The following is a 21,319-nucleotide window of genomic DNA, read 5'->3' as shown; positions in this document are numbered from 1 at the left end:
ATGTTTCTTGTTATTACATATGCCTGGCCATGAAAGGACCTGGGCACAGCACAAAACCGCACGGAGATCGAGAGATCACAGCGGACCACAGTCCGTGACCACAGTCCGGCGCCGCTAGTTTGCGCTCGGCGTTGATGAGCAAAGGCGCCCACGCCCCAAATGTCGCATTCTCGTGGTCATTCCCCCATTCCCCCTTGTGGTCATTCCACTGTCCTACATCCAATTGTGTCCGCGGTGTTCGCGGGAAGCAAGACCTAATGTCAAGCTGCCACCACACTGACCAAGGCCGCGCATCTAATTGGCGGTGTGGGCATTGGCAAACGGTGCCATTGGCTTCATGCAAAGGGATTCGAATTTACATGCCCCCCGCGTGTCATCGTCCCTTCCTGCCTCCGTGCACGGACTCAGCACACCTCCGCTACGTCCCAGCCTCCCTCCAGCAGTCCAGCTCCATGTCCAAGTGCCAAGTCTTCTCTAGCTCCTGCCGCACTCTGCCCATACGGCTTGACTGCGAGCGACCGACGCGTCGGTACAGTAACTGGGGTTTTCGACCAGCCCCGCACTCTTCGCTTGACCTCACAAATTGCTTGTTAAATGTTGGGTTCTGGGAACACACTACGAGACCATGCCAACCTGTCCCATCGCGCCCACTCGGCCTGTTCCGTCTCACTCTCCAGCTGCTCCTGCACTGCTGCGGTCAACGCTCTCACAGGAACTCCGCCAGACTGATGGCGCCGCAGTTCTCGTCCTGCTGGCCCGCGCCGCCCGCGCCGCACTTGGCAATGCCCTGAGGACACAACAACGAAGGGGCGGGAGCCGGGCGGCGGGCAAGCGGGGTGGCGTGTCAGGTTTGGGGCTGGGGAAGACGTCAGCAGCTCATCCGGGTTAGGGATGGGATGGAAGCGGCGTGCCGCGCGCACGGCGCGTGCTACTGGCCATGAGGGATTGGGTTACTCGGGGCACGGCATGCAGCCCACACGTCCTTTCCACCCCCACTGGTGCGCGTGGACACTTGTCAGTGCACAGGGCTGTGGCTAGTGGTGTTGACCAGAGATGCGGCACCCACGCGCGCAGGCATGCGATGGCTCTTTGACACCTGTAGGCAGGGCCGTGCCCACGTGCGTGCTGACTCCACCACCCCGCCGCCACCGCCACCACCACTGCGGCCACTGAGCCCCACGGGCCACCAGACAGCGCGCTGTCACCAGGCTATTCGCACACCAAGCCGGCAGCACACCAGACCACACCGCCAGTGTTCGCACCCTGGTCAGCTGGTCCGGACCCGTCGCTGACAGCCGCAGCAGCTCCACCTCGTACACCAGTGTACTGCCGGCCGGTACGATGGCGTACGGCGCGCCCACCGCTGCGCCGCCAAACCCGAGCTCGGGCGGCACGCGCACGGTGCGGCGCCCGCCGATGGACATGCCGGTCAGGGCCTGTGCAGCAGGCGGCGGCGGGGAGGAGGCTGGTTTTCTTCCATCATTTCCAGCAAAGCAACTAGGGAAGGCGTCCAGGAAATGCAATGCAGAAGAAGGCGGGGAAAGGGCGGCAGTGACAGCGTGTGGGTGCAGGTGCTGGCTGGAGGTCGGACGAGTGTGGGGCAGGGCAGTCACAGGGAGTGACTGCGCGGCGTGTCCCCGCAACCGCCCAACCCCCGTGCTCCACGCAGGGGCTGGACCTCGGTTGGCTCGAGGCCATAACCGACTACCGCCTGCCAGGGGTGCCGCCTGTTTTCCACCACAATCGCTCCAACCACCCCGCCCGCCGCTAATCGCCCGCCTGAGTCGCCCGCCCCCAACCCCAGCCGCACACAGCTGCCCCCAGACCCGCCCCTCGCCCCACAGGCACCTGCTGGAGGCCCTCACAGATGCCCGGTATGGGACCGCCGCCCAGTGCGACGGCGGCGGGCCGCAGCACGCCCGGCCCCCCGTCACGGTACTTCTGCAGGCGGAGGTGGGGAGCGGCACGCAGGGCGGTGTGGCTCGCCAATATAAATGCGACATTACAAGAAGGGACAGTCCGGCCAAGCAAGCCGATATGCAATCCACAGGGGACACACCGCAAAGGATGTGACAGGCAGCAAGCGGCGTTGGCGTGGCGTGCCAGGAAAGAGAGGGTTCAAGAAGCCCATGCAACGACGGCCACGACAACGATCATGCAGCTCACGCGACGACGGACTTGCCCAAACAAACCACGGCCCATCCCGGCTTGCTGGGCTTGCCTGGCCTCCTACCCATACCCTCTCCCAGCCGCCTTGCGGCCGCACGCCTCGCACACGCCTGGTTACCTTGCAGCGTAAACGCAACGCTGTAATTACTCGGCCCCAGCCCCTGCAACGCCCAGGTCACACCCCTGAAGAACACGGGACCCCCCCCCCCCCCACACACACGCCATGGCACGTCCGGACAGCATCTCGCTTGCCTGGGCCCCCAGCCCTCACCCACCAGTCCGCCGCGAGTGGAGTCGAACACCTGGCCCGAGCCCTCCAGCCGGCCTGCAGCGGCAGGGGGGCACCAAGGGGGGTAGGGGAGTTAGGGGGGTGTCAGTATCAGCACAAGAGCGCGCGTGTGGGCAGAGATGGGTGGGGCGGACATGTGTGTGTGTGTGGGGGGGGGGGTTCAGATCATGAAGTACATGACGCGCGTTGGTGCGTGCCTGCGTGGTGTGTCGAATATCAATGGCATGGGGCCCGCTGGCCCCCACCCTATGGGCAATCAGGTACCTCCAAATGCCTACACAATAGCGCCGCCGCTTTCCCGCCGGCCGTTTAAATTCCCCCACACCAAGGCCGTGGGCGTCGACGCCACGCCAGCTGTTCCAGTGTATCCGTCTCAATGCTTACGCGCTCTCCGGCGCTCGCTGGCACCCACAAACGCTGCCGCGTCCCCGTTTGCCTTATTCCCTCCCCATCCCCATCCCCCTCTCCCTTGGGTACTGGGTTACTGTTCCGATCCTTGCTGATGTCGGGGGAGTGGCATATTTCAGCCATCCCACTACCGTACACAACACCCACGGATCTGCAGGCACCTACCCACGTAGTGGAACAGCAGTAGGTCACCCGGGCGGGCGCCCCGTGATCCCACGCCCTTGACATCCTCGAGCACCTCAATGGATGCAGCAGAGGCGGGGCCTGCAGCCGTTGCGGCCAGGCGAGGGCGGGCTCAGGCTCACAAGAATAAGGTGTGAGTGTGCGGTGGCCTCGGCTCGGCACTGGATGTCCTCTGTGTCAGAAGCCTCCATACATCACACCCCGGCCGTGAGAAGTGTTCTGACCACTCACATGCAGAGGCTAGCAGCGCCCCTGCTGCAGCACTTGCTGCGCTCGCGAGCAAGCGCCTGCGGTCCACAATGAGGGTATCCTCCGACGGCCCCTGCGCCGCGGCGATGATGGAGGTGCGCATGCGAGCATGACATTGCTTATAATTGTTCGCTGATTGGTCCAAGCCGCTGAAAGAGACCATGGGTGTTGCGCAGCGTGCACTGCGCGTGACTGTTTGCCAGCCAGTAAGATTGCTCATTTTGGTATCAGTGGTAGTGCCGTTATTGAATCTAACTAAGTTAACGCGTGTAGGGGTCGACGCTGCATGTGCACTGTGCGGTGGAGGACATGTGACGCGTGAGGTAATCGCAAGGCACATGCAAACCGGCACACCAGTTACAAAAGGTTCGCAGCAACTCTGCGAAGTGAAGGCACGGAGTTCCGCCGCTTGTTCTCCCGCCAATTTTGTTGCGGTTTTCCATTTCAGGAACGTAAACATTGTGGTATTCAGACGCTAATGATAAGGACTACTGTTACTGTTAGATCGAACACCGCGTCATTCTTCACAATCGGGGGCTTCTGCCATGCGGTCGAGAACTCGGCTTGGTTGTTGGCCCAAGCCCAAGACTTCTCAGAATGGTGCTACTAAGTAGCGAGCGCGATTCATAGGGAGTAAAATAGCAGGGGCGCTGACAACAATAGCGCGTTGACGAGTTCATCGGCAGTTGGGCACTCTAAACCGAGACCGCTGCACTTCTGGGACATATAGCAAGAGCAAGCTATTGTTGCTTGCTGCAGTGCGCGGCTGAAAGCGGAAGCACGTGGAGTCTGAATGCTGGCGTTCTCTCAGCGAAAGCGCCTCGTTACGACGCCCGACGGACGCTCAGAAGCTGCTACGTCCCTTGCGCATGTGTATAGCTCTAGCGCTGAGGCGCCGGCGACTAAAATCCTATGCGCTTCCTGGTCAGCAGTCCAGCAACCTTGGTCTTCACCACCTGCTTCAGCGGCCCCTCCGCCAGTAGCCGGTGCGATGGAGGCGCTGCTATCGCGGCTGCCTGACGAGGTGAGCGCGACGGTCCTAAGCCGGGCGAAATATCGAGTTACGTGGCGATATGAACCGCGAGCAGAATTGCGAATTGCGCGGTTTCACCCTGCCTATGCTGTGCAATCGCAGGCGCTGCTGCTGGCGCTGTCATGGTCGGGCTTAAAGGGCTGCTCCAGCGCCGCTTGCGCTAGCAGAGCCCTTAAGGCCCACACGCGAACTATCTTCTGCTCTCCAGACCTGGTGTCTCGCGCGCTATTGGCGGAATTCGGCCCCAACAGCGCATTACGGGCGCTGGGCTCTGCCATAGGGCAAAGCTTAGTACATAGGCCAGGAGCTGGAGGCTTCAAGGACCCGTCAGACTGGGCGCACTTCCCGGCCCTTCAAGACGACGCCGCCCTGTCGGCCACGCTCGGCGAGCTTCTCCCTCTTGTTGGCGCGGGCGACAACACAAGCGCCCCTAAAGCCCTGGCAGCTCAACCGCCAGCTGCTGGCAATGCGTCAGGCGCACAACAGGGTCCGGCGCAGCGGCTCGAGGCGGCGGCTGTTGGGTCACTCCTCTGTGCCGCAGCGGCTGCGGGCTATGCTCGCGTTGCAGATGTTGCCGTACGGCTGCTGCTGCGGCTGCCGTCATCTGCAGGACCGGCTGCAGTCGCCCTAGGGCAGAGCGCCTGGGCAGGGACTCAGCCTCCGTCCTCTGCGGCCGCCGCCGCCGCCGCCACGGCTGTGCCTTGCTATCTGGGCTCGGCGTTGCTGGCGGCGGCCCGCGGCGGCCACGCTCCCGTGGTGGAACTGCTGCTGCGAGCCGGGGCCGACCCCAACGCCCCTGCCTGCAGCTGTGGTGGCAACGGCTGCGGCGGTATTGCTGGCGGCGATGCAGCAGCACTGGCTGCGGCGGCGCCGGCTGGGAAACTGCCCTCAGGCGGTGCGTCTTCTGGGTGCTACGTTGGGCACCTTTCGGCGCCCGCAGGTGCCTTGATGCAGGCGGCGCACAGGTGAGGTGCCACATGGAGTGCAGTGCAAGGAACGAAACATCAGACAGCAGCTTGCGGCAGGGGCTGGCAGTCGTGAGCAAGGCCAGCTTCGCCTCCAGCACGGCTGACTTGCAATTCGCAAAGACTTGATGATCGCCCGCACGTAACTGACTCGTGTTCTGTCTTGTCCTGCAGTGGCCACATCGACGTCGTCAAGCTGCTGCTGGACGCTGGCGCACAAGTCGACGGCGGCGACGCCGCCGCCACCGCCGGCGTCTTCACGGCCAGTGCCGCCGCCCCAGCGCTCCCTAGCCTGCCTGCGTTCGGCGGTGGCGTCCGCGTCGCTGCCGCTGCCGCTGCCGCGACCTTGGCGACTCCAGCCGCCGCACCGAACCTGTGGCCTGGCACGTGCCACGTTCCGCGAGGCACGCTGCCCCCGGCTCCAGCTTTGTCGCCGCCGAGTGCCGCATTCATGGGATCCCTCCTGCCAAGTGCCGGTGGCGCCGCCGCCACAGCGCCCGCGGCAGCCCTGCCGCCGCTGCCCTCGCTGCTCACGCTGGGATCGCTCCGCGCCTTCCCGCCACCGGCGGCGGTGCCGCTGCGCCCGCCGCAGGCCGCGTCTGTGGCAGTTGCTCTCCAGCTGATGGCAGCAGCTTCATCCACTACGGGCACTGGCATGCCCCAGACGCCTGCTGTGCCGCCACCTGGTGCCGCCGCAGCTCTTGCCGCCACGGTGGCGACCGCGCAGCGCCCAGGGGCTCCCGCTCTGCGTGCTGCTGTGGCCGCTGCGGATGCCCTGACCAGCCGTGTTCTGCCGTCGCTGCCGGCGTTGTCTACACTGCCGTTCCCCGGCGCCAGAGGTACGGACGGAGCCAGCATGCTACCACCCGCACCGCCGCTGCTGCCGTCTGCATCGCCGCCAGCTACGCCGCCGTCTCCGCTGCTGGCTGCGTGCCGTGCCGGTCACACGGAGACGGTGGAGCTCCTGCTTCGCCGCGGCGCCAAGGTCGAGGGCGCCGGCGCCGCGTCGGTGCTCCTTGCGGCGACCTCGGCTGTACCAGCATCGGCTGCGGCCCCGAAATCAGTTGCAGCACGCTCTACTCTGGCGTCGCGCTTCCCGCCGGTTCCCTTTCCGGTGGCTGTGGCGGAGGCTGCAGCTTCGGCGGCTGCCCGGCATGCGGCTGCAGGCGGCATGTTTGCAGAAGTGGGCGCAGCCGCAGCTGCAGCCGGTGGCGGCGGCGGCGCTGCGGCACCCAGGAGCATGTTCGAGAGCGATGGCGACGACGATGATTGGAATGCTGACAGCGATGACTGGGGTGCCGGCAGTAGTGACGGCGCCCCGGCAACGCCAGATCAGCACGCCTGGGGCCCCATCAGTGACCCTGGGTTCCTTCCAGACGGCAGGTCCCAGGCGGGCGTCAACTGCCCGCCCAAAGCGGGGGCTCTGCAGGCTCTTCTGGCCGCTCGCCCCCTGGAGCTCTCACGCCACCTTGGCCCCGCGCTGGTGGCGGCTGCTGCTTCCAACCGTGGGGCTGCAGTGGAGGCGCTGATTGCGGCGGGCGCAGACGTGGGCGGTGCGGACGGCGCGGCGGCTCTGAAGGAGGCAGCCTACCAGGGTCATCTGGGTGTGCTGCAGCAGCTACTGGCGGCGGGCGGTGCACGCCTTGTGGCCAGTGGCGGCGTGCGGGCGGCTCTGCAGCTGGCGATGCAGTGGGGCCGCGCCGCCGCCGCCGAGGCGCTCAGCCGACACCTGAATCACCAGAGTCAGCAGCAGCAGTCAACCGTGTCGGCGCTGGCAGTGGCGCCACCTCGTCTGTATTTCTAAGACCAGTACCAAGGCCCGCTCCCGCAGGGCTGTTAAGGAACTGCAACCAAGCAACAAGAAGGCCGTGTGACATGGCGCTGCCAAACTGGATTGCAGCAACCCGCACTGTTGCGCTGTCAGTGTTCGAGCCTTTTACTTGAGCTCCATGCCAACTGCCTTTCGGCATGGCGCGGAGCAGATCCAGATTTATTGCAGTAATTGATCCGCAAAGAGGTGGGTGGCGGCTTCAATCGGATACGAGACAGCGAGCGGGGAAAAGAGCTCTTGAGGGACGCAGCGGAAACAGCTCACGTGCTGTCTTTCTCATGCCTCGCAATGGGCTATCCGGCGAGTATGTTTACAAGTGTATAAGTGAGAACGTTCACACATTTCATGGAACCCTGCCGTTTGTGCACTGGTTCGTGTTTGGCCTGTGATATGCTTGTGGGACTATAGCTTTTACCTGGAGTGGAATACCTTGGGCTTGGGCGCGACGAGAGGACTTGAAACTGGCAGGTGGAATGTGCTACGGGTGCTGTGGTCACGTGGGCTTGACACGAGGGCCCACGGCGGCTTGCGCGCGGTGTGCGGGCCCTTGGGCTGGGAGAGGCGAAGCCGGAGTACAAAAAACGAACGAGTGAACATGTGGGGATACCACATGCGACCTAATCCGATAGTAACGGTTCCGAGGTGCCCACGACCTGCATGCTGCGTGTCAGGGTGTGTTGCTAAAGGCTTGGTGTCGCGATGAGTTGTGGCGATGGCAAGCTTATGTGCCCCGCAGTGGCACTGCGTGATGCGGTTGGATGGCTGAGCAACAAATGCGCAAGTGTTGTGCGTGCGCGGGGTGTTTATGATAGTCTTGCGTATGGACGGCTGCTCTTCACGGCTGCTGCGCCGTGTCGTTCTGCTTCCGTGAACCCAATTGAAGTGCGGTGTGCAATGCGGTCTTGTGGTGTGCTGCCACAAAGCATGCTCAGGGCGATGCGCACATTGCCGCACATATTAGGAAAAAGCCAAAACCCAATATCTAGCCTGAAGTAAATCCTTCTGCGCAGTCCGTTGCTGCATTCTTTGCTTGGCGAATACGGCTGTGTTGTCAGTCTGGCTTTGATGTTTCATAGCTGACTGGGCATGCATGGGCTGTCCGTGCAGCGTTTCAAATGCCACCGTGCATAGCCACCATGTCTGTGACTCCTCGTGACGGAAGTGTACCACGTGTTGCTGGGGTGCCGTACTGTAGTCGGCCTGTTGTGTAGAGGTGTCTGTGGGGTCGTAAGAAAGTTGCCCACTCGACCCTGGTGTGACCGTGGTGTGACAATACATCTAGTTCCTTTTCTGGGATGCCGTGTTCGTAGTTAATAAGGTATAGATACATTTTTTGGCGCGTTGGAGATGGAGCGCAGCGCCAAAGGTGGGCCGTTGGCTTGCAGTGTCGAGAGGCCCCTGAGGGCAACGCAACGAAGGAAAGAACTTTCGTGGGCCTTGCATCGTGGCTGCAAGCGGCGGCAGGCCAATCTTATCGCTTTGCCTAACGAGTTAGTTGCTGTTGAAGGTATGGAAACGAGGGCATGGAGGATGCAATTGGCACAAAAAGCTATCATTGGAGTGCAGTACCCGGCGGCCGAGCGGGGTGGGTGAACGCATGTCAGTTTGCGGCGCAACGGGTCACTGCCCCAGCTTGTCCACACATACTTTCATCTGAGGCATGATGGACGGGCTGCCTATTCGGTGAGGCGATGGGTTTCACTGCGCAGGCAGGGGAAGTCACGAGCGCCGAGCTAAGGATCCTGGATTTGAGCAACACATGAGTTTCGGCACAAGGGAGCACTGGCGAGGCAGAGAGAAGCTGACGAGGGACGGAGCCGGGTGTGCGAGGTGTTGCTGAGGTAGATTTTGAGCACTGCAGAGGATTCGAAGACGCAGAGCAGGCGTGTGTGAGGACCGAGCGGAGCGAGCATGGCAGCGCGAAGGAGCGGGCGGGCACAATCTTGTACGGTACACGGAGGCACCAGCTGCTGGTACGACTGGCAGGCTCAGAGAGCAAGGAGGCTGCTGGGGGCGCCGCAGCGCTCTGAAGATTTTGAGAGCATTGGGCGCATTAGCCTGGCCTGGCAGGCCTTAATCATTCAGTTGTCGTGTGACGGCACGAACCGTGCGTCATGCAAAGGCCGTTTTTTATGTGGCCAACGGCAGGGATGCATGAGGCGAGGGTATTTGGAGTGGCTGCCACGCGCCTAGCCATGATTGGCCAGTGGTGCTGTGTTTAGGCTACCCGCCCGAGCCCGTGCCCCTCAACATCTCATGCATGTGTCACCGCCCAATGCGGCGGCCACGAAATGAGGTGATTATTGATCTAGGCGGGTGCGAGGGGATGAGGCGCCAAGGCGCTGACGGCGGACGACATTCATGAAGGCAAAGGGTCCGGCGCCTCATGGCGGCCATGAAGCGAGGCGCGGTAGGCATACATGGATTGCGGCGGGCGGAGCGGAGTCAATTAACTTCATTTGAGGTCAAGATGTGTGGTGGTGTTGTAAGGTGGCAGGGCCAAGGCACGAGAGGACCTATCCATGGGTGCGGCAATGCTGCACTGCATGGAGGCTGGAGCACAGGAGGCGGGGAGTGTGGCGCGATGTTAATTGTGTGCGTGTCTGTGTGGTAGCACATGTACGGTAGTGTTGGAATCTAGTGTGTGCCATGTGTGCGCCTGTGTGCATTTTGTGCAGATGTCAGCCAGGGAACAGGACGGAATGGAGATTTCTGACGGCTGGCTAGTTAAGGAAGTGACTCCTAGCTCCAGTTTGAGCTTATGTGCTTGTTTGTGGGTTGAAGGGAGCTGCTGGTTGCAAGTTGGATGGCCAGTTCTGTAACGGGCCCCTCCCCTTGGTGCTACACACACACACACACACACACACACACACACACACACACACACACACACAAGGCTTGCTTTCGAGTTTGTGTGGGCGGCCTTCCTCAGGACCACTGCATATTGGAAAGGGCGTGAACAGGCCAGGAAGGGCCCTAGCCACTCCTCAAGCGCCTGAACAGCAACGCTGGTCGTTTCTGAACCGCCAGTGGAGCTAGGTGGGCGGGCCGCCTCCAGCGGGAAGAGCAGAACTCTGATATACGGTGCACTGGAGCGTGTGCGACCAGCTTGAACACCGTCACGAACAGGTCACAAGAATTGAGCTTCCTTGCCACACTAAGCAAGTCGGGGAAAGGTGGGGTTATAAGCGCTACTATAACTCTATCATGTAGATGAGTCTACGTGCATTCGTTACGTATTCTTAGCGGGGCAGTTTGCTGCCTGCATAATGAGCCGCCCGCCTCGGGCGAGGGCCGCCCGCCGCTCTGACTCGATCGGCCACGGTGCATAAGCTGAATGTGCATACCAGTACCATCATAGAACACGCTATACCATTGCGCTCCGAGGTACCCTAACAAGTTTTGGCAAGTCACGTAAAACATATGCGACATTAATTCACACATCGCTGATGCCGTTTAAGCTTTTGTAGGTAGCGCAGCCATAGCGGGAACTTCTCCAATCGCTTACATATGGGGCAGTGTGAGCCGGCGCATTCGAAGACCGACGCACGAGCGGGCGAAGACACGCGCCCAATGCCTCAGAACGGTGCGTACGTGCCGCCCAAGCAACTGGACACGCTAGCGGCGCTCCGGGAACGTACGCCCATGGCAGCAATCCGCACGCGCCGCTGTGGTGCCAGGAACGTGGAGTTGTCGGTGTTTGGGGCCTTGCCTATGTAGCCTATCCTGGCGTGCTCATGAGCAGGCTCTCGCGTTTCGAGTGTCTCGGTGTGTGCGTGCGTCTTCTTACTGGCCCGCCCGCAGCACGTTGCTGCCGATAGCACGCTGCTGCCGATAGCACGTTGCTGCCGAAAGCACGTTACTGCGTGTTGCTGCCGATAGCACCCTCGCTCCTTGAGCTACTTCACTGCCATCCCATGAACTGCAACAGCAATCAACTGATCAGGAAACCCCAACAATGATCATGACCTCCTCCATGCGTGGGATGGATGGACCCCATGCACGCAGGGCACGTCGTCGTTGCTGTTGCCCAACCCCCGCATGGCATCCACCGCCGGTACGGCGGTGGCAGCGGCGGCCTGCGCACCTGTGGGCTTTCGACCGGCCGTGGCCGCAAGCAGCTGCTGCTAGTGCTCACAGTGGCCGTGATGGCGTGCGGCCTGCCGCGTGTCAGCCATGCGTGGTGGAGCCAGAACTGGGCGTGCTCCGGCGGCTGCGACTATAACGGCAACTGTAAGTCGTCGTCGAGCTCGCGGTTCTCGGGCACCTCCTCCTGCCCCAGCGGCTACACGGATGGCAGCAGCAACTGGTATTGGAGCGGCACCTGCTCCTACACTGGCTGCTACTACATTTGCAGTGATGAGTGTGAGTGCGATCGGGCCACATGTGTACCGTGCGTGGATGAGGGAAGGGCTTGCAAGGCCCCTCCGCCAGGGGCACGCGGCTGTGGCAGGAAGCAAGGGACTGAACCACCTTCTATCCCTCAGAATCACCTAGCGCTAGGAATTGCCTCCCTTGCTTGCTCCGCAATGCTACACTGCACCGCGCAGATGAAAAGGGTTTTCAGACTAGGTCGGGGCGGGTTCGCGAAGGGACGGCCACGCGCGCGAAGATCGAGCATATGCGGCAGGCCGGGGGAACCGATCTACCAACCGTTACGTAACAGTAACGTATACATTGCAGGGCCTAGTTGAATGAGTTGGATGCCTGTGCATGCGACGCAGGCTCCTCCGGTAATTATTACACGGGCGAGTACAGCGGCAGCGACTGTCGGTGGTGGGGCCAGTCCAAGTGCAAGTGCTGCCCGCGCACCTACTACGTCGACTGCAAGCAGTGGCTGCGATGCACCTGGGTGCCCGACCGTGAGTGCCGAGTGCTGGCGCGTGATGTTGGTGTGTGTGTGTGTGTGTGCGTGTGTGCGTGTGTGTGTGTGTGTGTGTGTGTGTGTGTGTGTGTGTGTGTGTGTGTGTGTGTGTGTGTGTGTGTGTGTGTGTGTGTGTGTGTGTGTGTGTGTGTGTGTGTGTGTGTGTGTGTGTGAAAAACAACAACAAAACGGAGCCAGCCCAGACGGCGTCAACAGAGTTACTGTGTGTGTATTGAACAACAAGGGGTGTCAGCTTTGTACAGCTGGAAAATGGGCTGAGCCCCATGTAGCGCAAGGGGATGTGACGATGGGCACCGGCGACATGAACAGCACCCTTGCAAGCCCATCCAGCGGGACTGGCCACTATGCCAACGCCGTGCCGAGGCACCGACATGCCCTGTCCCCGCCACGCCACGCCACCTTACCCACGCCACTTCACGGTCCATGATATCCCAAATGCACCTCACCCACATCCCACTCAAGCACCGCAAACGGCTAGCCGGGCTCGGGCGCGGGATCCCGGGCCGCGACACATGTAAGGCTCGGGGACGCATGGTTTGGCTGTTGCAAACAATTTCGACATTCTTGCCCCAAGACGCTTGTCGTCGACATGTTTTGATACATGGATGTAAGATATTTAGGGGCCGAAAGCTATACTCGCGAACTGAAGAAAGTCAAGATGTCCATGGACTCACGAGGTCGCTTCTCGCTCCGGCCGAGTTTTCCCTGCCGTCTATTTTTCTACAATAGGTAATTGCAATTAATAATACGTGGCACTCGCGGTTTGTGCCAGTATGGTACTTTTTGTCGACACGCACGGACAGGGGCAATCCTGGGGGGCTTCGCCCCCCCTGGATCGCTTCGCTCAGGGGGCTCAGCCCAAAAACAAACGGAACAATTCCGCCATATACGCGCGCGCAGTTACCAACAAATACCGACGCCGGTTACCGAGCTCCGCGTTTGTCGATGTTGCCCCAGTTGTCATCTTGAGTATACTCACCCGCATATGTTGCCTGGAACCCCCTACCCGGGCGTTTGGCATTCAGCCTCGTCTCCGAGGTGCACCCGCATGCGCTGCCATGCTCCGCTCGGCGACGCGCTACAACGTGTACCGGGCACGCCTAATCCCCGGGGTCTCGTCCACGGTCCATAGCCAGTCTTACCTATAAGCGAGAGGGAGAAGCAAAGGCATAGGGCGCGCGGCAGCACAGGAGTGTCACGGGCATGCAAAATGGCAACGGTATGTGAAGAGGGGCGGCGTGCAGCTACCTAGCGACCTAACACGCATCCCACTAACTATACGAATGCCCGGAAAACGGGGGGGCCGAGTCAGGGGCGGCGAAGAGACAAACATCGCTAGGCTGCATGGGGTCCGTGGCGGGCGGCGGTTATGGAGACGCTGATCGCGTGTCATAAGGCACGGGGCTGGAAACCCATGTGCATGTGTGTGTGCATGTGTGGGCGCCGTGGGCTGGCGGGGGCTGGCCCCCCGCTCCCCGCTCCACGGCGGCACCGATGCGAGGCATGCACGCGGCCGCAATGGCCACATCGGTGAAACCCGAGACACTGTGTGCGTGTTTGTGTGTGTGTGGGGGGGGGGGGGACAACAGGCGGGACCGAGCTGCCATCTATCCGGACGGGCTTTTGTGTTTACTTAGTGTTGCCAGCACGACCAATGAGTAGCCACGCATTGCTCGCCACATTTGCTGGAAGTTTCACCTATCAATGCATGGTAGAAGCAGGCCCCAGCAGCAGCTAGCGGTGTACTATGTACTAGCATGCCCGAGGCAAACACTAACAGCCAGTACGGCAGTTGTGACAGTTCCTTCCTCAACCCAGCTCATGTGGGCGCATGTGCGTGTGTACCCCCTGGTTGCAGCCTCCCCACCGCCGCCACCGCCTCCCTCGCCGCCACCACCCGGCGACCGAGGCGGTTGCATCTACGACAACTACAACGCCTACGTCGGCTCAAGCCAAGTTGATTTCTCGTGGGTGCATGCGCGCTTGCGGCATTGGCGACTCGCGTGTCCCTTAGCCCTGCCCTAGCTAGCAATCCCCAACATCCTTGCTTGTTTTTACTCTGCCACCGTACCACCGCAAAGCACCCGTGCGCCACTGCAGCTGAACGCATGCACGGTCATACCTGGCGGCTGAGCTTTGGCTGCTGCACTGCTGCGCCCTATTGGTTTCCATTAATGACCGCCAGGTGCGGCGTGTCCTCTCCGAGGGCCATCGACGTGTCCGCTAGGACCACAAGCAATGATGATCTGGCCATTGTCGTACGAGTTGGATCCTGCGGCGGCAGCACCGTCAGCTCGGCATCCACGTCCAGGACGCCATCTCTGTCGTACGGATCTGCGTCGTACAACACCTACTGCGTCAGCATCGTGTGCAAGAATTGGGTCTGGAGTTGCGGCTACGCCACAGTCAGCATCAACTATGTCCAGTGAGTTATCTGATTGGACTCAATTGTGCCGCCCCTGAGTGCATCAGGCCACTAGCTAGGTAGCAGTAGTTGTGCGTAGCATGTCCCTCGCATATTCCTTGGTATCACTCGGTAGCACCTCTCTCTTGCTGCTGGCCCGCCGGGTGCATGGAATCCCTGCAATGGAAATTGCAAGGACGCACGCAGTCGGTCTACATTACAGTTGTCCTTGGTCATCCGCCGGTGCCGCCACCTGGCTTAATCACCGGGTGCATTGCCTGCTTCAGGCCGCGGTCTCCGCCCCCTCCGCCGCCTCCGCGCTCGCCGCCCCCACCGCCTCCCGGCGACCGGGGCGGCTGCATCTACGACAACTACTACGTCCCCTCCATCAACTACTTTGGCCAGAGTGACTTCACGTGAGTGTCTGCGTGCGCGGATCCAGGGGTTACTCAGAAACGTTACTAACTAAAACGATGACAGCATGCCAGTCCTTCAAAGTCACAAGCTCGTTCTCAACATGCACATGCGACATGCATGTCAACTGAAACCGCGCGCCACCGCACCGACTCGCACATGCGCCACTGCTGTGCCCGCCGCGCACGCACAGATGCGATGTGAACGGCGCCAAGGCACTGGACGTCTCGGCCCGGTCATCCACAAATGACAACCTCTCCATCAAGGTCCGGTCTGGCACGTCCTGCAGTGGCAGCACACTCGGCTCGACAAGCAAGTCCTCCAACCCCTCGTTGGCATACGGCATCAGCTCCAGCGCCACCTACTGCGTGAGCATTGTGTGCGAGAACCTGTTGAGCGGCTGCTCGGGCGCCTGGGTCAGCATCAACTACGGCACGTGAGTAGCGCACACACTAACACACTCGCTTACTCCACACATGCTCTGCTGCCTGCTGCCTATCTCCATAGCTAGCTCTTGCGCCTTCTAGCCAAACCTTATGGGTCTAACGTAGGGCTGATTCGCTGGTGTACTTGCTGGCCTACTAGCCTTACCTGGGCTGCCTAGCTAGAAACCTGATGCCAGCTAATCAGCTATCCCCTACCTGTAAGCCAACACAACTAGAGCCAGGACGGAGTGCTCTTCATTAGGTAACATCCCCATCATTAATGTTGCGGTATCTTCTCATCGTGCATGTGCCTTACCCTTGCTTGCGGCGCACTCGACACCATGTATTTCATACATGCAGGCCGCGGTCTCCGCCGCCTCCGCGCTTGCCGCCCCCACCGCCCCCCGGCGACCGGGGCGGCTGCACCTACGACAACTACTTCGTCCCCTCCATCAACTACTTTGGCCAGCGCGACTTCACGTGAGTGTTTGCTGCGTGCGCGCGTCCGGGATCCAGGGGTTACAAAAGAACGTTACTAAGCACAAAGATGACAGCATGCCAGTCCTTCAAAGTCACAAGCTCGTTCTCCAACATGCGCATGCGACATGCATGTCAACTGAAACCGCGCGCCACCGCACCGAATCACACGTGCCGTTGCTGTGCCCGCGCACGCACAGATGCGATGTGAACGGCGCCAAGGCACTGGACGTCTCGGCCCGGTCATCCACAAATGACAACCTCTCCATCAAGGTCCGGTCTGGCACGTCCTGCAGTGGCAGCACACTCGGCTCGACAAGCAAGTCCTCCAACCCCTCGTTGGCATACGGCATCAGCTCCAGCGCCACCTACTGCGTGAGCATCGTGTGCGAGAACCTGTTGAGCGGCTGCTCGGGCGCCTGGGTCAGCATCAACTACGGCACGTGAGTAGCGCACACACTAACACACTCGCTTACTCCACACATGCTCTGCTGCCTGCTGCCTATCTCCATAGCTCTTGCGCCTTCTAGCCAAACCTTATGGGTCTAACGTAGGGCTGATTCGCTGGTGTACTTGCTGGCGGCCTACTAGCCTTGCTTATCCGGGCTGCCTAGCTAGAAACCTGATGCCAGCTAATCAGCTATCCCCTGCCTGTAAGCCAACACAACTTGAGCAAGAACGGAATTCTCTTCATTAGGTAACATCCCCATTAATGTTGCGGTATCTCCTCATCGTGCATGTACCTTACCCTTGCTTGCGGCGCACTCGACACCATGTATTTCATACATGCAGGCCGCGGTCTCCGCCGCCTCCGCCGCCTCCGCGCTTGCCGCCCCCACCGCCCCCCGGCGACCGGGGCGGCTGCATCTACGACAACTACTTCGTCCCCATCATCAACTACTTTGGCCAGCGCGACTTCACGTGAGTGTCACCTGCTGCCACGCATGGATTCAGGGGTTACTAAGAAACGTTACTAAGCACAAAGGTGACAGCATGACACTCCTTCAAAGTCACAAACTCGTCCTCAACATGCGCATGCGACATGCATGTCAACTGAAACCGCGCGCCACCGCACCGACTCGCACATGCGCCACTGCTGTGCCCGCCGCGCACGCACAGATGCGATGTGAACGGCGCCAAGGCACTGGACGTCTCGGCCCGGTCATCCACAAATGACAACCTCTCCATCAAGGTCCGGTCTGGCACGTCCTGCAGTGGCAGCACACTCGGCTCGACAAGCAAGTCCTCCAACCCCTCGTTGGCATACGGCATCAGCTCCAGCGCCACCTACTGCGTGAGCATCGTGTGCGAGAACCTGTTGAGCGGCTGCTCGGGCGCCTGGGTCAGCATCAACTACGGCACGTGAGTACACTGCACGCGCGCACAAGCACATCCTCTTTGCAGCGCATGGTATGGACGCCTTGCATAACCCATCTGACGATCTTGATCACACCGGCCCACGCGCAGCCCGACGCCTCGGTCCCCCCCGCCGGGCGCCTCCTCCTCCGGTCGCTCCCTGGCCAAGTACTGGTCAACCAACGCCGGCGATGCCCGCAACGCATACCTAGCGGCACTGCTGTCCTCACTCGCATACAATGACAGCACAACGTTTTGCAAGAAAGCTGCTTCGTGGGGCGTTTCTGGGACCTGCGAGTGAGTTCGGGGCTGATTCGTGTGTTCTGATGGGTTGCACTGGATACGCCTGCACGCGCGCGCACATGTGGCTGCTTATCTGCTGGAACAACCTCTCCCCCGCTTTATTACGCCATACGGTGTTTGCCGCCTGTCTGCAGGATGGTGTACGGCAAGTTCGACACCGAGTATGGGCTGTTGGACCTCGGGACGTCCTGCCTCCTCGCTTTCCGAGGAAGCGAAACACAGTGGGTCGGTGGTTCCGCGGACCGCGGCACAGACATGGCCTCCGCGCTCATTGCCAGCGGCCCACTCCGGGGGGTTGTCGGCCTGGCGGAAGGCTTTGCTGTGGCGGCTGATAACAACTATGACACAATCGTCAGCCGCCTGCAAAGCTCCAGCTTTAGGGCGTCCAAGAGCAAGCCTGTGTGGGTGATGGGTCACAGCCTGGGTGGCGCGCTGTCCCTCATCACCGCGCAGTGGCTGCAGAGCTCAGGTGCGCGTGCACGCGTGAATGCGAGGGTGCGCATGATAATTTGTTACAGTAGTTACGGTGGGTGCAGACGTGAGTTGTGAACGTGGAGCGAGTGCAAACATGCTTGAGGTATCACTAGCCTGGAAGTAAGGGCGAGCACCACGGACAAGGGTGCCGACAGGGAGGGGTCCCGAAACCTACATGCCTACCCGCTGTTGTGCCCTGGTTGCCCCACACAGGCTTATTCAACGTGGCAGGGGTTTACACCTTCGGAGCCCCGCCGGCCGGCAACGGAACATTCAAGGATTCGTACAGCCTGTAAGTGACTCGCTCAACACAGGGCCCCCAGTGGCCCGGTCTGCCTGTAGCTGCGCGGCGATAGGCTGTGCATGAAACCAAGCTAGATTTTTGACTCACAACGCATACACGTCCGTAGGCGTTAGAGCTACAGATTAAGGCCACCAGGCTGCCAGCGCTTAAGCCGCTTTGGTACAGCTTTGGATCCGTTTAGTGTCTGCGTATGTCGTGCCTGCCTGTTTACGTCGCGTTTCTGTGTGTTCATGTCTGCAGGAAAAGCAAGACCTACAGCTACGCGTACGCGAAGCGAACTGGCTGCGAAGTCTTGGACGTCGTTGCCAACCTGGACAGCACATTACTGACCGGCCACAAGCACGTGGTGGATTTGATTCCCGTGTACGACAACTGTGCCAGGTCGGGGCGGCGCCTCCTTGCGGCGGAGGCGGCGGCGGAGGCACCAGCACCGGCGCCCGCGCCCTCGCCAGCCGCAGTCACTGGACCCGCGGTGGATGCGCCTGCACCTCCCGTGCCCTCCACGGGCGCGTCAGTAGCGGATGCACATCAGGGCACGCAAGACACCGCGGAGCTCTCCGAAGCGCTTGATGCTACACCGCCGCCGAGCTGCCTTGTCAGCGTGCGGTACACGCCTCGGAGCACGATGGTCCGTGGGCGCGGCAGTGCCCCTCCCCCAGCCGAGATCGGTACTCTCAGCCCGGCGCTGCCACAGCAATCGCTCGAGGACGGTGTCTTCACCAGCGTCACCAGCGAGGTCATGCTGAGCACTGCCGATGGCGCCAGCAAGGCCTACACGCGCACGGTGCAAGTGAGTGATGTGCGGACCTGCAGCACGGCGGGTTGGCCGGCCGGACTGTGGGCCGAGCTGACAGGCATGGGCATTGACCTTTTGGAGCTCGGTCTGAAGGAGCCACCAACGCCATCACCGCCACCGCCAGCAACAGCAGCTAACAGTGGTAATAGGGAGGCTGCAGCCACCCCTGCACCGTCCACACCGTCACCGCCATCCCCTCCACTGCTGCCTCCTATGCCAGCCGTAGCTACGGGCCGCAGCGGCCCCACACCTGCGGGCGATTCCACAGCCGAAGCAGTTGCTGTGGAGGCGGCGAGTGTCGTTGATGATCTCGTGAATGGCGTGTATGAGTGGCTCTCATGCAGGCCTGCCACGGAAGGCTGCTGGCTATGCCATTCGATCAATGATTACTACGTACCTGGCCTCTGGGCATGCCTTTCCTCTACTGATAAGGCGCGCCTGCCTCTCCCGGCTGACCTGAAGGCGTGATAGGCCTGACCAGTCGCCAATAGTCGCCCTTTCATGACGCGCATTCATTGGAAGTGGGAATACTTTTGTAGGGCTTAGATAACCCCAGAGGTTGATGTACGGGAGCTCATCGGGAAGAAGATGCCGAGTGAGAGTGCGTGGCGTTCGAGTGACGCAGCCTTACCCAACTGATGATAAAGTGAACTGCATTTTGACTGATTGGTGCCGATGCGGTGCCGAAAAGCTGTGGGACAGTGGTAACTGCACGCCCTAGGCCCGAATAGCTCAGGAAGTGAGTAGGCCGCGGTTGGTTGCACATTGAATATGTAAAGCGCGCATTGATATCAGTTCGGGGGTGGGCGTCGGGGACAGAGGCTCAGGTGGTGGCGGCGGCTATGGCGGCGTGGGGCCCAGCGGCATGGATGGGGGTTCTATCTAGATAGCGGCTGTGGCGCGGGCCCCTGTGGAGTTTGGTGGCAGCTGCTCAGGGCCCAGCGGCGGTGGCCGTGGCGGCACAGCAGCATAGCGGACCTGGGCAGCATGCATGTGTGGAGGGAAGTGGACGGGCATTCCGGCAAGGCCACGTGGAACGAGTGGAGCGTGCCGCCACAGAGCATGTACCGTGGCAGGCAGCTGTGATGGGCGGGTGTGCTGCGTGTGCTGGCTGTGCTCCGCGGTTTGGTAGTTCGTTGTACACGATTGGGCCCATGGCTGGTCGTGTCCTGCGACGACGAATGACGACACCTGGTTGGCTGTGCCTGCGCAAGCTGACCCCTGCTCCGGGTTGTGGGACTTGTGGATGACCTTCGGCGGTTCGGCCTCAGACTGGGTGAATACACTCAAGTAGGACTACAGAAGCCACAAAAACACGGTACCGCAAGGACAGTCACCGCACAATAATAGAGCGCGAACAGCCAAGTTGCCCTCCACAGTCCACACACGTTGGTACGCATGGCCGCACTGCCTCCGCCCCTTGCAGGCTCAGGCTCAAAAGTCGCCGTCTGCGCCACGTCTCCACACGACTCACGCCCTTGCCTGCTGACTGCTGGCGCTCTGCTTGCCCTCGACCAGGGTCGCAACCGAGGCCTCGACCCGGCGCCCGTGGCGCTACCGGGACATCGGAAGCCACACCCAAGCAATCAAGCACACCACACAATACCGGTACCAGGCTGCGTGAACAAAGTGCTACAAAGTCCACGCCGGCTGACCCTCAGTGGGGGCTGCTGCCAAGCGACCTTGTCCGGGAGCATATCACTGCCGTTTCCACATTTTTGGGGAAATCAGTTGTTCATCAGGCGAACGTTTGGGGTGGGCGCCGGGGACAGAGATTCGGGTGATGGAGGCTGTGGCAGTATGGGACCAGGTGGGGCCCTGCAGGCAGCAGCATGCATATGTGGAGCGTATCAGCGTAGGGGATGGGCATTTAGGCAAGGGCATGTATGCGGAACGTGCCGCCATAAGTCAAAGAGGATGTACCGTGGCAGGCAGCTGTGACCGCCGGTGGGCGTGCTGCGCGCGCGTGCTGGCTGTGCTCCGTGGCGTGGTACCTGGGCATGCTTACGGTAGCTTTGCGCTGGACACGCCGCTGCCCGGCTACCCTTCAAATAGCTGGCTGTGTCCTGGAGCGACGAATAAGACACCCACCTGGTGGGGGATGCGCCTGCAAAAGCCGACCTTGCTGTGTCCAACCTGAGACTCGTGAATGACATTCGGCCTCAGACTGGGCGGCACGCGCCGTGTGGTGCAGTGGTGTGGCCCTCATTAGTGTCAGGCCCTGTCCATGACTACTTCTACTGCTTCCCTGCGGGCACGTGCCCCGCATCACGGCCCATGCACGGTACGCTGGGATTCAGTCGGCCACTTGTATGTGCAACTGCAGTCAAGACTGTGGGTAGGTTGCGTTGTAA

General features: G+C 61.1%; 3 protein-coding genes across 4 annotated transcripts; 2 read left to right on the top strand and 1 right to left on the bottom strand.

Moving 5' to 3' along the window:
- Nucleotide 1: 1 nt before the first annotated feature.
- CHLRE_09g399300v5 (uncharacterized protein) lies at nucleotides 2-3,527 on the bottom strand. The gene is made up of 6 exons (XM_001695142.2): nucleotides 3,281-3,527; nucleotides 3,032-3,130; nucleotides 2,445-2,494; nucleotides 1,849-1,941; nucleotides 1,263-1,436; nucleotides 2-787 (listed from the first exon to the last, which is right to left on the bottom strand). The coding sequence occupies exons 1-6, from the start codon at nucleotides 3,399-3,401 to the stop codon at nucleotides 707-709; spliced, it is 618 nt and encodes a 205-aa protein (XP_001695194.2). The 5' UTR covers nucleotides 3,402-3,527; the 3' UTR covers nucleotides 2-706.
- Nucleotides 3,528-3,767: 240 nt separating this feature from the next.
- CHLRE_09g399350v5 (uncharacterized protein) lies at nucleotides 3,768-9,961 on the top strand. Its single transcript, XM_043065930.1, has 3 exons — nucleotides 3,768-4,322; nucleotides 4,434-5,296; nucleotides 5,471-9,961. Exons 1-3 carry the CDS (start codon nucleotides 4,290-4,292, stop codon nucleotides 7,098-7,100), a joined length of 2,526 nt encoding a protein of 841 aa, XP_042920838.1. The 5' UTR covers nucleotides 3,768-4,289; the 3' UTR covers nucleotides 7,101-9,961.
- Nucleotides 9,962-10,499: 538 nt separating this feature from the next.
- Nucleotides 10,500-21,196, top strand: CHLRE_09g399400v5 (uncharacterized protein). 2 transcript variants are annotated; one of them, XM_043065933.1, is made up of 16 exons: nucleotides 10,500-10,713; nucleotides 11,136-11,492; nucleotides 11,852-11,989; nucleotides 13,871-13,979; nucleotides 14,198-14,437; nucleotides 14,704-14,832; nucleotides 15,024-15,266; nucleotides 15,616-15,735; nucleotides 15,933-16,175; nucleotides 16,525-16,653; nucleotides 16,852-17,094; nucleotides 17,200-17,385; nucleotides 17,526-17,860; nucleotides 18,079-18,157; nucleotides 18,410-20,224; nucleotides 20,484-21,196. In XM_043065933.1, exons 1-15 carry the CDS (start codon nucleotides 10,701-10,703, stop codon nucleotides 19,431-19,433), a joined length of 3,588 nt encoding a protein of 1,195 aa, XP_042920836.1. In that variant the 5' UTR covers nucleotides 10,500-10,700; the 3' UTR covers nucleotides 19,434-20,224; nucleotides 20,484-21,196. The 2 variants fall into 2 exon arrangements, with proteins under 2 accessions (XP_042920836.1, XP_042920837.1); XM_043065932.1 differs by having other exon boundaries at nucleotides 18,410-21,196.
- Nucleotides 21,197-21,319: the final 123 nt, after the last annotated feature.

The sequence above is a fragment of the Chlamydomonas reinhardtii genome, chromosome 9, assembly GCF_000002595.2.
Source record: "Chlamydomonas reinhardtii strain CC-503 cw92 mt+ chromosome 9, whole genome shotgun sequence".
Taxonomy (NCBI): domain Eukaryota; kingdom Viridiplantae; phylum Chlorophyta; class Chlorophyceae; order Chlamydomonadales; family Chlamydomonadaceae; genus Chlamydomonas; species Chlamydomonas reinhardtii.
This window is presented reverse-complemented; position numbering and strand designations above follow the sequence as displayed.